A 13,498-nucleotide genomic window follows, 5' to 3' on the forward strand; every position below is an offset into this window, starting at 1 on the left:
ATATTGTAACAATAATAATAATCATGCCATTCGGGTTGGTTTCGGCTTGGAACAAACGAAGGAGAAGCAGGTCGGACGATCATCTTGATCCATGTAAGTTTTCTCGGTTGTTTATTTTATACAAGTTTCCGTGTCATGAGATTTCTTGAAATTCTAATTGTGAATTATGGATTTTCAGGGGTTTATAGGCCTGTGGAGTGCTGGAAGCTTGAACATGATCAAAGTATTCAAAAACCGCCTCCGAAAAGGAGACATGAATCGTCGGTTTTTACGCTAAAGGAAATGGAGGACGCGACGTGTTCTTTCAGTGAAGAAAACCTGCTTGGGAAAGGCGGGTTTGGCAAAGTTTACAAAGGAAAGCTGCCCTCGGGCGAGGTAAGTTTTCAAAAAGTTATAATCTTGAGCATAGTTTCTTAAAGAAAACCGGATATATAAAGTGATGTATGGTATCTTGATAAAGACATGATTATATCATATTAGGAAAAAAGTACAGGATTTAAGTAATCCAATAAATTGGCAAATAAATAGGAAAAAGTAACAGATTTTGAATGAAAAATACAATCTTGAAGTTTGGTATTGGAAAGAAAATGATTTTTTTAAAGGTGTATTGATTTTTATTAATTCCAACATATCATTTTTTGGTCGCTACCGGTCCTAGTTAACGAATTGGATGATAGCGATCCCACCTTTTGTCATATTTGTTCCCAACAGTCTGCGACTAACGGAACGATAACGCTGTTAGTTGCAGGTAGCCAGAAAACGTTTTTGGCCAGAAAACTCAGCATTTTCATGCTAAACGTCTTTGTAACCTTAAGTCGGACCTTTAAGAACCTTTTTCAGTAAAAGACCCAATTATTAAGGTCGCCGGAACCCTAGAACCATCGTCGGAATCGGTTGGTAGTGCTCAAGTGGTGGTGGTTGGTTGGTTGTGGTGTTCGGGTGATGTTTCCCGGCAAAAAATGTGACTTTTCTGGCCAAAGGCGCTTTTCCGGGGGGCTTGCAACTAACGGTGTTAGCATTATGTTAGTCGCGGACCGTTGGAAACAAATATGTTAAAAGGTGGGATCGTTATTAGCCAATTCGTTAGTTAGGACTGACAATGACCAAAAGATGATATTTGGGATTAATAAAAACAAATACACCTTAGAAAAAAGAACAGATTTTGAATGAAAAGCAAGAATCTTGATTAACTGTTTTATTGGAAGGTTGTGGCAATCAAGAAAATGGAGTTACCGCCGTTTAAAGCAGCAGAAGGGGAGCGGGAGTTTCGGGTTGAAGTTGATATTTTGAGCAGACTGGATCATCCAAATCTTGTTTCTTTGATCGGGTACTGTGCAGACGGGAAGCACAGGTTTCTGGTTTACGAGTACATGCAGCAAGGAAATCTGCAAGATCACTTGAATGGTATTAAAAGTAAATATTTATGTCAGTTAAACATTTGGTGCATATTGTCATCTGAACAAAGTGATTACAGGAATTGGAGAAAAGAAGATGGATTGGCCTGTGAGACTTAAAGTGGCAATTGGAGTAGCAAGAGGACTTGCTTATTTGCATTCAAGTTCTGCAGTTGGAATACCTGTTGTACATAGAGATTTTAAGTCAACCAATATTCTTCTCAGTGATGACTATGAAGCAAAAGTATATATAACTTTCTTATATTAATATAATATAATATAATTTGGTTTACAAAACTGAAAACTAAATGGTTTTCGCAGGTATCAGATTTTGGTTTGGCTAAGTTAATGCCAGAGGGTCAAGAAAATCATGTGACAGCAAGGGTGCTCGGTACATTTGGCTATTTCGACCCGGAGTATACATCAGTAAGCAGTAATTTTATTTGTTCAATGATACACACAATATTACATTTCTATTAATATTGACCTCAACTAGGGGTGCAAACGAACCGAGCCGCTTACGAGCTACTAGAGCTCAGATCGATAAAAAGCCTGAAACGAGCCGAGCTTTTTCGAGCTCGAGCTGAGCCAAGCCTCAAATAAAGCTTGTTTGGTTATCGAGCCCGAGCTCGAGCCTTGTGTGTTTTTAAGTTTTACCTCTTTCAGACTTATGTTTATTAATTTCACACTACACGAGCTTGAGACGAGCTTAGGCTTGTTTAAGGTTCTTCCCAAAGCATATAAAATTAACTAAAAATGTATATAAATTAATTAACAAATAATAAACAAGCCGAGGCTGAGCCGATCTTGAAAAAACAACTTACGAGCCAAGCTCGAACTTTTGAAAAATAACTCGGAACGAGCCAAGCTCGAGCCTAGTCGAGCTCGGGCTCGGCTCGGACTGTTTACACCCCTAACCTCAACATTATGAGCATATACGCTATAGTGTCATCTCGTGTACTTGCTAAACTAATAAAGATTACTTTGCTAACAGACAGGAAAACTCACTTTACAAAATGATGTTTATGCATTCGGAGTTGTTTTGCTTGAACTTTTGACAGGGCGTAGAGCGGTGGACCTCAACCAAGGACCCAATGATCAAAATCTTGTACTTCAGGTATGGGTTCTTTAACTAATAAGGACCTTATATGTTAAGTCACCAAGGGTATTTTTGGAAACTTGCAGGTTAGGCACATACTGAACGACAAAAAGAAGTTGAGAAAGGTCATAGATCCAGAAATGAACCGAAGCTCATACACAATCGAGTCAGTATCAATGTATGCAAACTTAGCATCAAGATGTGTGCGAGTTGATAGTAACGAAAGGCCGTCAATGGAAGAATGTGTGAAAGAACTCCAAATCATCATTTATACAAACTCTAAAGGATTGGGCATGGCAATGCACGCGTTTAGAATGTTATGAAAACTTTACAGACTCTTTTTATGTTTTCAAAATAATTAAATTTCAATTCTGTAAACAAGTATAGCATAATCTCATTAAAATTTGGTGTTCCTCTATAGAACTTGAGGATACCACAAATCTTCATAGAGAAAAGAATGAGTTTGTTGGATATTTGTTTCTTTTTTCAAGAAAACATCATGTACTTTTGATATGTTAGTATGCATTATAGGATTACTTTCTTGTGTAACAAATATACATTCTGGAAAAAAAAAAAGAACTATGATACACTACAGCTTTAGACAGCATACCTCATGCATATGAGGCTATGACCCAAGGATGGTTGAAGTGACATAATAAGATCAAGGAAGCATTGACTTTTAATAGAAGTCAACTCTAAAACTTCAAGAATCTCTTCATCAAGACTTTTAGGCATCAGTTGGTGCAAGATTTTTTTCATCCTCGTACACTGAATTTGTCTCTGATCTGATATTTGTGGCGGGAGGAAGTTGTTTACGCATTAAATGTTTACGTCTTTGTAATGTTAAAAGGATGAAAATGCTATCAGTCTTGAAGACAGAATATCCTGCTTTTGAATACATGTTAAATGGAGCTGAATTGATCATTCGACAGTGCAAGTAAACCTCTTTCACTGAACTCATTTGAGAAATAAGTTCTTCGCTCGCCTTTAAGAGATGCCAACCGATGCCCTGCCTGAATGAGAATCACTTGTTAGACTTCAAATTTTATGATTTTATATAGTCATGGTAGCAAGAACAATTATTAAGAATCTAAAATTGAAAAAAAAAACAAATAAATAAATAACATGTACACAAAAAGGCAAGACAACCAAACATAACGGTTATGCTCAAGTTCTTATATGAATTCATACGGTTAGGCCTCCAAGAGTTGACCATAACTGTTAGGAACCAGTTGATTGGGTAAACAGGGCCGAAAGGGCCCAAACTTAGGAGTTCACATTAGTGATGAGAAGCTGATCCAAGAGTTAGCAGACTCTTATATGAACCAGCTTGATAGGGGTAAACAAGGCCAAAAGGACCTAAACTTAAAAAGGGCATAACGTGGGCTACGGGTGTAATTACGGCCCCCCTTACCAGTCAACGAAAAGGTCTCGACGATCCGGACATTGTGGCAAACCACCGTAAGCGGTTAGGCCCAGCTGTCAAGCCTAAAATCTTCATTTAAGCCTCTCATTTCACCCAAGAAGATTGTATACTCAAGATTCGCAACATTCAAAACTTTCGATAATAAGCTTAACGCATTTTCTAGCTTCCAACACTAATTTAGGCCCGTATTTAATATTTTAATTTCTAGCTTTCAAAACAATTTAGGTTGCAAAAGGTTAATTTGTTAATGGTAGGACTAGGAGAGTAAACAGAATTGTTAGTGTTAAATTGCTATATATATGAATTTTACATGATATTATAATTACCAATTTCCCACTACGATAACCAATATATCAAATATTTTTCCGCATTAACTGCTTAGCAAACATTGGATAAGAAAACACACAAAAGAAGAAATGTTAGTACCTACCTTCTAAGTGACTTGCTGACAGTCATATTACAAATATAAGGTGCATCCTTTGGAGGAGTGGGAGTAGGAGGTGAACCATTAGCCCCCAACTTATTAAAGCTTACTTCCACAGTCCCTGCTAACTGAATATCTTCCACTTCACCCCCTTGTTCATCACTAGTAACCCTTCCATGGAAAGCAATCAAAGTGGCAGCATGAGGCATCAAGCTCCTCCTCTCAATCAAATACTGTTTGACCAGAAAAGCCAGCAGCTTTACATAAGCTTTAGGCAGCAGCATGGACTCTGCAAATACTCAGCCAGCAAGTCAACTGTCATGTCCAGTTCTTGTTCTTGCATCACACGGATTAACAGCATTGACCCAGATGGTAGTTTGTGGAAAAGCTTGAAGCTTTGGAGGAATTGGAGGTTTTGGAGATCTGGGTATGAGAGGAACTTGCCAGTGGGAAGTGGGTTTGGGTTGTCTTGGAGAGTGGATGAGCAGGTGGTGAGGATGAGGCTGAGGTTTGGGGTGGGTTTTGGGAAGATCTTGGGGTTTGTGAAGTGGGTTTTGGAGTAGGGTGGTGGGTGGTGGTGGTGATGGTGGCGGTGGTGGATGTTGATGGAAGAAGAAAGTGTTGTGGCCATGGAGAGTGTGGAGATTGGTTGTTGGTCTTGTGGATATGGGGTGTTTGGTAACGGTGGTCGGAACTTTACATGATTAGCTAAGTTAGTGTGTAAAAACCTTTAGTCCACGCACATATTTTCAATTGTTTATGTCCACTCACATATGTAATTTTAAGTTTCATACATGTGCAAATACATTTTGGCTGGAATCTCGTTAAAAATCGCTGATTGTTGTTGGAATCTCGCCAAAAACCGTCGATTTTGGCCAGAACCTCATCATGAAAAGCCAATCAAGTCCGATTAATGCTGATTTTGGCCGGATTGACCACTGGCCAATTAATTGGCCGATTAGCCCAAAATTAATCAGCAGAGTGGGGATTAGGGATTAATCGGCGGCTAATCGGGATTTTTGCAAAACTGCTATGAGAAGTTGTTGATTCGAGTTTTGACGTATGAGTTAGGGTGTTTTACTTGATTGTTGGGTTTTCGTCTATGAAAGTTTTAAAATTGTGTCTGAAAAATTTTAAAAAACTGTTGAAGATTGAAATCTTGTCACCGGTAAGTAGGAGAATCATTGTTAAAAGAACTAGATGTTGTTCTCGGCGCGTTGCGCCGGTCGCAAGGTTCAAACACACAGCACGCCGGTCGCAAGGTTCAAACACACATTAAACATAGTATAACACGCAAGTCGTAAGGTTCAAACACACATAAAACATAGTACACTACAATAACTTGATCGCCACATCACCTTACATTTTAGTTGCTTGATTAGTATGAAATCGATAAATAAAAAAATCTATTTCAATTAAAAAAAATCAAAAAAAACCGGAACCTAACAGGTTCAAACCCGGGTGTTTGCATATTGCAAGGCGACATCAATACCACTATATATGTATGTTACTTTCTTTAGTTTCAAATCAATAAATATATAAACTAACTTTGAAATATTAAAAAAAATAATAAACTTAGTAGCTGCCACATGACACCTACTGATTGGACCCATAAAATATGTTGTAGTTAAGGGTTTCCATTTATATTAATTATTTATATATACATATATTATCAAAAAGAAAATAAGCACCTAGGCAAGGAGTTTAATAAGCAAACATAAATAAGTCTTTATCTGAAAGTCATTGAAGTGTTTCATTAATATAAAACTTTTATTATTAGACAAGCATGTTTTATAACAAAAGTATTTTACAAACATAGTATATAATTTTAGGAAACTTTTATTATTAGATAAATATGTTCAAAACAAGATTATTATACAAACCAAATAATATTGTTCTATTTATTTGAAACAGTTTTGAATCAAAGGTTATTTGCAACTTCTAATTCTATGAATTACATCAACCTTACATATTTAAGTTTAAGTTTTAATTGTCTTTATTTTCTATATTTCGATTATTGGAACAGTTTAATTCCATCTCATTCTCCTCATACCCTATCTATGCTTTGCTATATATAGAATTTTATTTAGCTCGTTTTTGTTTGTTTCCTATTATTAATTATTAAAATTTTATATTTTATTTATAAATTTTTTACATTATTACTATTATTAAAACATGTATAAATAACATAATAAACTAATTTATATTAACTCTACTCATCAATAGCAACTCTAAAAAAAGATAGTTAGAATCATAAGTTGACTATACATGTTTGGATCCTTAGTAATATATGGGGTTGATTATCAAATAGTTGTTTCAAAATTATTAGTATTGCTCTTGTTGACAAGTTATATAAAATTAAATACCCTCTTCTTTTGATAATGTTAAAAACTAATAACACGTGACATAAGTAAAGTATTCATACAATGTGTGGTCCGGCCATGAATAAAATGTGCTATAAAATTCTAAGATTGTTAATTTTGTATTTAGTTAGTTTATTATTCTTGTGATTATTTTTTTTTTATTCTGTCAATTGACGGACGGGTTATAGTATATATGCAATTGCTAATTTCGTATTTAGCTATTTTGTTAATCAATATAGATATAGATTATATATGTGTAACCATTGGATACTTATATTGCACATCCGGTTAACAAGTTGTAATCAATTGCTAATCCCGTATTTAGTTTAGTCCGTCAAAAGACGAATTGTAGGGATCTACATAATCCGTCCCCTAAGTTAGTATATTAATCAATATAGATTATAATTATGTACCATTCTATACTTATATTGCACGACCAGTTGGTTTTCTAAGGCCGACAATTTCTGAAAATGAATTAAAAGAATGTAGTAATTAGTTAATTACAACATTTTAAACCGATAAATTTCTTAAGTTCAAACTTACATCTAAAGGAACCAAATGGGTTGCTAACCCGGCTGCAACTAGTTCCTCACCGCTTAACCGGGCCCCGGTTAATGCAAAGTATTCGCCTATAACAAAACCACCAAAAAGAAAGCAAATAAATAGTTTTAACTTTAATAAGCAATTCCTAAGAGGAGTTGAATATGTACCCAAATGGCCTGGAAGATGAGAAAGAATGTATGAGAAACTACAATCAGTGTGAAACCCGATACTTGCTTCTGGCATGGCGAAAACCTGGAATTTAAAATAAAGTTTAGTTAAAATATTTGTTTCGATATAATGAAAGAGGAAGTAAAACGCTTACGGTTTTTTCGGTGACAACCGAAAACTTCATTGGAACCATAAGTATTGCACCTCCACCCATTGAGATTCCATGAACAAGAGCGACCTGCGGTTTCTTGTACGTGTGGATGTGATAGCAGAGCCAGTAATATCTATATACCACTTCAAGACAATAATCCTCTGTGGCATGAGAACAGAACTAACTGTTAATGACTTTAAAAATAAAAGATTGGTTACATATGTTAATCGAGAATTACGAAATTATTACTCGAATTCCTGCCTTCATAGAACACTCTTAAATCTCCGCCAGCAGAGAATGCACGACCCGAGCCCTATAAGAAAATCAAGAAACAAAGCTATAAGTTTTTGTAATGTTTTGAACAAAAAGTTTTTCTTTTTGTTTTGAACAGCTAATATTCTACTCTTAAATCCACCTAAGGGTGTAAACGTGCCTAGCTCTACTAGTCTCAAGCTCGGCACGTTTTGACTTACGAGAGAGCTCGAGCTCAGCTGGTTTCAAGCTCTTTTTCTAAAGCTAGGGCCCGGATCGTTTATTATTTACTCTTTAATTTATATACGCTTTTAATTATTTTTATATATTTTGAGAAAAACCTTAACCTGCTCAAGCTTGAGTAGTACCTTAAACAAGCCAAAACTCGGCTCGAGCTTGGCTGTGCAACGTGGAATTAATACATAGAAATCTAAAAGAGGTAACAACTTAAAATACTCAACGCTCGATGAGCCTAAACGAGCTTCCCATACAAGGTTCAAGCTTGGGCTCGATAACTAAACGAGCTTTATTTGAGGCTTGGACCGTTTTATCGATCCGAGTTCAAGTAGCTGGCAACCGTTTGCACCCCTAATTATCCACCTAACCCGCCTATTGCAGGATTTGAACCCTGGAACCTCCAAAGGAAGTGATTACCAATTACACCACCAGATACCACTGGGCCAAATGGCATAGTAACTTAAGTTATACTAACAAAGTAGTTAAGTTAGAATTAGGTAAAAAAAGTAACCTTAATGATGACAAGCTTTGCATCTTCATCTTTTTCCCACTTTTCAAAGTTTTGTGCCAAAAGATAGACCTAACAAGGCAGGCAGGCAGGCACATGATTAATGAATGACAATTTGTTATAATATAGTTAGTTAGTTAGTTACTAACCACTTCGGGTGAAATGACATTAAGTTTTCTTGGTTGGTTCAAGGTGATCAATCTCACATGACCTTTTTCTTCAGTAACAACAACCTATAACAAAACAGATCGAGTTGAATTACATCAATCACTGGAACATAATAAGTGCATAAAGATTATTAGATTACCTCTTGTTCTTGTTCTGGGTTGGTTGCCATTTGAATCAACTAACTTATGCAAGCAACAGGAACAACTGTGAGCAAGTAAAAGATGGGATCTTCAACTTACTTGATGATGAGATCAGTATGCAGAGTGAGTGTTGGAAATGACAATGAAGAAATAAATGTTTTTTTCTCTTTTTCTTTGTTAAGACTAAAGAAATAAATTTGTGGCTTATGGAAAATAATGGACTTGATGGGTGGTAGGTAAGCAAGCAGCATTTGTATTTCACTACTTTTGGTGGGTGGAAGGTGGTTTGGTTGGTAAGCAGTAACCTGTGTTCCACAACATCCTGTTTTTTTTACAATTTGCATAATAAGGATTTTTATTTGCGCATTGCCGCGAATAGTGTTCAACGCATTACATGTTTAGCAGTGGAAAGTATGGATGAGCTCGGTTCGGTACCAATACCGAAGACAAAATTTGAGAAATACCAGTACCGAACTGAACCGGTATCAAAACACAAAAGGTTGGTAATGGCTCATTACCGGTTCCCATAACTGTTTGCTCATCCCTAGCGGGAGGTCAGTATCCATTTGATTCGTTACGGTAAAAGTTTCAATGCCAAAGTTAAAAATTTGTGGGCAAAGTTGAATCTATACTAATAACAAAATTACAAGACATTCATATCCGGTAAATCTCACTCTTAATCAAGTTATAGACAGAATTTGGAAGGTGAAATATATAGAAACCTTACAAATTTGTGGACCCAAAAACAGTTTTAGGAGCTTAGTGTCTGACAAAAAAAAGTATTATAGGAGCATATGAAAAACATAAATATGAAGTAAATTAAAAATACAATCAACCATGCTATGCAACAAGTCATGTTCTCAAGGCGCAAATCTAGCAAATTTTATCAAATCTATTCATCTCAACGTGAAGGATTCCACACAAACCGTGTTGACGAATGTCTTTTCTTTAGATAACTAAATCATCTCAATTGATCCTCCCTAATCTATTATGACATACTAACTCCTCCTAATCTTTCCTGAAAAATCTCATTTCTTATTCGGTCCAACCTTATGTGTCCACACAACCACATCTCAGCCGCATCCACAATCTATATTGTATAACATAAATGGTCAAACTGCAACCGTATTAACATCAACATTTTCCTCCACGACCAGTTCTTAGTTTCTTGAGTTTATTTCCTGTTTGTCTCTGCTTCTCTTTTGAGTTAACATCAATCTGTTGTTATCAACATGTATACCCTCATGGCCACATCTACTAGTAGGAAGAGGTTTAGAACACATAGGTCCGCATGAACTAGTTCCAAAGATTGGGTTGCACGAAAGGCATGCATTGTCTCAACTCTCATGGACCCTCTAAGTTAAGCCATGCCGTGCATGCCAAAGCCATACGCCCAAACGTGTATGCCGGTTTGTGCTTGTAAACATATAGAAGATGCTACATGTAGTATGACTTTGTAAAACTTGTTTTTGAACCATGGTACTTTCATAAGAAGTCTTCCAGTCGGTTCGTGTATCCATATATGCTCATTTTCCATTAGAACCTTACACCCTTTTATGTCACTTGTCCGAGACTTAAAATGCTACTTTGTAAAGTTTAGTTATTGGTCTTTACTCTCCATTCTCACATCCGAGATCTATCACCAAATCTGACCCTTCCATTCATTATCTCATCAAGTTTGGTAGAATAGGAACATTCACCGGTCATGTGATTGCTAGCTTCGTTGTCTATATACCGCATATCATTCCTTAGCTAAGTAAAGATTTGGTAGAACTCTTTCTTCATCTAAGAAAATGTTTTTCTTTTCACCAATTGTCATTAAAAGAGTTGTTTTTTCTTGCTTAATTTTAGAACGTGGGCATTGTCCATAATGTCCATATATTCTTCACACTTGTAACACTTGACATGGCAATTATCCACTCTTCCTTTGTTGTAGTGTCTTTCATTCCTTTGAAATTTGTATTCATAGTGATCTGTTATGAAACTTATGGTTTGGTTTTTATCATGACAAAATTAAGTTTTATCTCAAATTTTGGGTTTTAATGTTGAAAAACTAGGAAAAAACTTAAAACCTGATAAAATCTCTTCTAAAAAAATAAAAAATAAAAAACCATTATTTCAATAACAATGACAACTAAATGGGTTTATAACTTTGTCAAACTTACAAATGAGATTCATTGGATCCTCCTTTAATTGCAGCATCAATAAAGTATTAAAAAAGAAAGTTGCACATGACCTTTTCTCATCAAATCCATGTGAACAATCATCACCTTTCATCATATGCCAGTTGCTTAAACAATAAAAAACAGAGCATTAATTCAAGTCTAACTGACTTTTTCTTCTTTTTTATAGCAAGAATACAACTGTTGATATCTAGACAAGCCAAGGAAACAACATAAACAAACAAATAAGAGTAATGAACAAAAACACAAATGTATACTGGCCTTCTTTTCATATGAATACATGTATCACATCACATGGATTTGCTGTATTTAATTTACCTTTAAGAATACAGAATATTTTATATTATAATTCCATCTGTACATGGATAAAAAAAACTATTTCTTGGAGCACCATGTCTTGTTCTTCATCTACATGTGTTATAATTTTACTAGCTTGTTTCCTCTGACTTCACCTAATTTCTCCATAGTTGTTCACCTCATTTGACCATTTTTTTTTTAAAAAATCTAAACTTTTTTAAAGATTCCATCTTTTCATTATATCTAACATGATCTCATTCCATGTATCTATTGGCCCGGGCAAGCACCAATGAACACAATCGTTTGGAACCCTTTCTCGTTTACCATTCGCAAAAGGAAACGGATACATGTAAGGCCCCGGGTGCCCATCTGGTCTCATTAACGCCAATTTCGTCACATCCAACGCCTCTAAATGAAAAGTTTTAAATTTCTCAACGCTTTTCTTGGCTGAAATCACTTGCTCAATCTCTTGTTGTCTCATTTCATAATCCATTCCTTCTAAATTCTTCTCGTTTTCATCAAAAGGTTTCGTCTTTGAACAAGCGTCTAACAAATCCCAATCGCCTTCAAAATGGGCAGGCGAAAAAGTTGTTACAATCACATCTATTTGTCTGTTAACCAACACCTTAAGAGTAGTATTAAATGCCATCCCATAAACATCATAGAATCCAACCTCAGTGTAATTCTTGTTATTACAAGAGTGACAACCTAGCACCGAATCACCGTAGTAAAACACCGCAGGGTGAAGATACCAATGACCGATCGACAAAACCACCATATCGATTTCGTCTAAGTCTTTAGCCCAAACATCATTAACAGAATCCAAATAAAGCCTATTATAAGGTGTGTGTTCTGACTTCTCAACACCCTTAACAAGAAAAGGTGACCAATAAACTGAAACATTAACATTATGTGATGCAAAATGCCACTTCCTAAACTTATTGTCTTCACCATTGGTGTAAATTAACTTAGGAACAGAGACAGTGGCAAGCATACATAGGAGGGACTCCAACTGGTTCCTGGCAAGTGAGTCACCAACAAATGCCACGTGTCTGTCTCTGGTTAGGTGGAGGAAGGTGTTGGGGTCAAACCTGGGGAGATGACACTTGTTGGGCTTCCATCTCCAGAAGAGATAGCCAGTGTCTGGTCTGCCATGGCCTGCACAGTTCTGACCATCTTTGATTGTACCACATGCAGTGGAGTTGTACATTGGACCCATCTTGTCATGGACCCATTTGCCATTGGTGTAGTCACAACCATCTCTTCTGATTCTACTTTCTTGTTCCACAACATCTGAAAATTAAATAAAAGAAACAGTATCAAGAATTTGTAATAAATGGTTTGGAAATTAGAAAATCTTAAAATAAAAAACAAAACCCAAGAGCCTAAAGTTCCAAATGGTCAAAAAGGTTTAAACTTTAATAAAAAAAAACAAGATCAAGAATTTATAATTAATGGGTTTTGTGGGGTAAACTGGAACAAGAAAGAAATTAAAAACCCATGAAAACCCATGCTCCATTTAGTAAAAAGATTCAAAATTTATCAGAAAGATGGTAAAAGGTTAGAAATTTACTAAAAAGACCAAGATCAAGAATTTGTAATAAATGGTTTGTAAATTAAAAATAAAAAATAAAAACCCTGGAGCCTAAAGTTCCAAATAGTCAAAAAGGTTAGAAATTACTTAAAAAAAAGACCCCAAAATGAAGAGTTTATAATTAATGGGTTTTGTGGGGTAAGCTGAAATAAGGAAGAAATGAAAACCCATGTTCCATATAGTAAAAAGATTCAAAATTTATGAGAAAAATGGTAAAAAGGTTGAGTCTTTGGGCTGTATAAAGATGGTGTACCAGTGGCCGGAGGAGTCAGAATCCGATCAACGGCGGTGGAGGTGGAGGATGGGAGGTTGGTGGGAGGTGGGAGTGGGAAGAAATACAAACGAAAGATGGCAATGAAAAGAAGTGCATACAAAGCATAAGGAAGCAATTTCTTTCTAAAAGAATGAGAATGATCAGCTTTAATGCCCATGAGCCACCTTTGTTTGTTGTTGAGTTTCCGTGAATGATGGGTGAGTTTGAGTGGTGGTGGTGATTGGGTCAAGATTCAACAAACAAACACTAAGAGAAGAGTGGCAATGATATTATATAA

At 35.9% G+C, this 13,498-nt stretch overlaps 3 protein-coding genes and 1 pseudogene across 6 annotated transcripts; 1 reads left to right on the forward strand and 3 right to left on the reverse strand.

Moving 5' to 3' along the window:
* The first annotated feature begins 13 nt into the window (after nt 1-13).
* Nucleotides 14-3,029, forward strand: LOC143534087 (putative serine/threonine-protein kinase PBL28). Of its 3 annotated transcripts, none has more exons than XM_077028680.1 (7): nt 14-93; nt 179-375; nt 1,206-1,404; nt 1,466-1,638; nt 1,716-1,820; nt 2,389-2,511; nt 2,580-3,029. In XM_077028680.1, exons 1-7 carry the CDS (start codon nt 24-26, stop codon nt 2,814-2,816), a joined length of 1,104 nt encoding a protein of 367 aa, XP_076884795.1. In that variant the 5' UTR covers nt 14-23; the 3' UTR covers nt 2,817-3,029. The 3 variants fall into 3 exon arrangements, with proteins under 3 accessions (XP_076884795.1, XP_076884796.1, XP_076884797.1); XM_077028681.1 differs by having other exon boundaries at nt 1,475-1,638; XM_077028682.1 differs by having other exon boundaries at nt 32-93; nt 189-375.
* Nucleotides 3,030-3,066: 37 nt separating this feature from the next.
* Nucleotides 3,067-5,026, reverse strand: LOC143534088 (GCN5-related N-acetyltransferase 5, chloroplastic-like; annotated as a pseudogene). The gene is made up of 2 exons (XR_013135470.1): nt 4,350-5,026; nt 3,067-3,506 (listed from the first exon to the last, which is right to left on the reverse strand). The product of XR_013135470.1 is annotated as a GCN5-related N-acetyltransferase 5, chloroplastic-like (transcript).
* Nucleotides 5,027-7,027: 2,001 nt separating this feature from the next.
* LOC143534052 (3-hydroxyisobutyryl-CoA hydrolase-like protein 5) lies at nt 7,028-8,929 on the reverse strand. Its single transcript, XM_077028653.1, has 9 exons — nt 8,873-8,929; nt 8,715-8,798; nt 8,569-8,637; nt 7,818-7,881; nt 7,572-7,729; nt 7,417-7,501; nt 7,250-7,335; nt 7,120-7,170; nt 7,028-7,078 (listed from the first exon to the last, which is right to left on the reverse strand). The coding sequence occupies exons 1-9, from the start codon at nt 8,900-8,902 to the stop codon at nt 7,028-7,030; spliced, it is 678 nt and encodes a 225-aa protein (XP_076884768.1). The 5' UTR covers nt 8,903-8,929.
* A 2,638-nt stretch (nt 8,930-11,567) lies between these two features.
* LOC143534080 (xyloglucan O-acetyltransferase 1-like) lies at nt 11,568-12,653 on the reverse strand. Its single transcript, XM_077028676.1, has one exon. It carries the CDS (start codon nt 12,570-12,572, stop codon nt 11,571-11,573), a length of 1,002 nt encoding a protein of 333 aa, XP_076884791.1. The 5' UTR covers nt 12,573-12,653; the 3' UTR covers nt 11,568-11,570.
* Between the last annotated feature and the right edge of the window lie 845 nt (nt 12,654-13,498).

Source organism: Bidens hawaiensis, unplaced genomic scaffold (genome assembly GCF_021521415.1).
Source record: "Bidens hawaiensis isolate Kalapana, Puna unplaced genomic scaffold, B.hawaiensis_p1.1 tig00010056_1, whole genome shotgun sequence".
NCBI classification, from domain to species: Eukaryota; Viridiplantae; Streptophyta; class Magnoliopsida; order Asterales; family Asteraceae; genus Bidens; species Bidens hawaiensis.

Coding starts and splice junctions, on each gene's coding strand:
- LOC143534087 (XM_077028680.1), top strand. CDS start 24: ATGCCATTCGGGTTGGTTTCGGCTTGGAACAAACGAAGGAGAAGCAGG. Junction 1,639..1,715: donor GTGATGACTATGAAGCAAAA/GTATATATAACT, acceptor TGGTTTTCGCAG/GTATCAGATTTTGGTTTGGC. Junction 1,821..2,388: donor TCGACCCGGAGTATACATCA/GTAAGCAGTAAT, acceptor CTTTGCTAACAG/ACAGGAAAACTCACTTTACA.
- LOC143534052 (XM_077028653.1), bottom strand. CDS start 8,902: ATGGCAACCAACCCAGAACAAGAACAAGAG. Junction 7,882..8,568: donor CAAAGCTTGTCATCATTAAG/GTTACTTTTTTT, acceptor ATTTTCTTATAG/GGCTCGGGTCGTGCATTCTC. Junction 7,730..7,817: donor CTATGAAGGCAGGAATTCGA/GTAATAATTTCG, acceptor CTCATGCCACAG/AGGATTATTGTCTTGAAGTG.
- LOC143534080 (XM_077028676.1), bottom strand. CDS start 12,572: ATGGGTCCAATGTACAACTCCACTGCATGTGGTACAATCAAAGATGGT.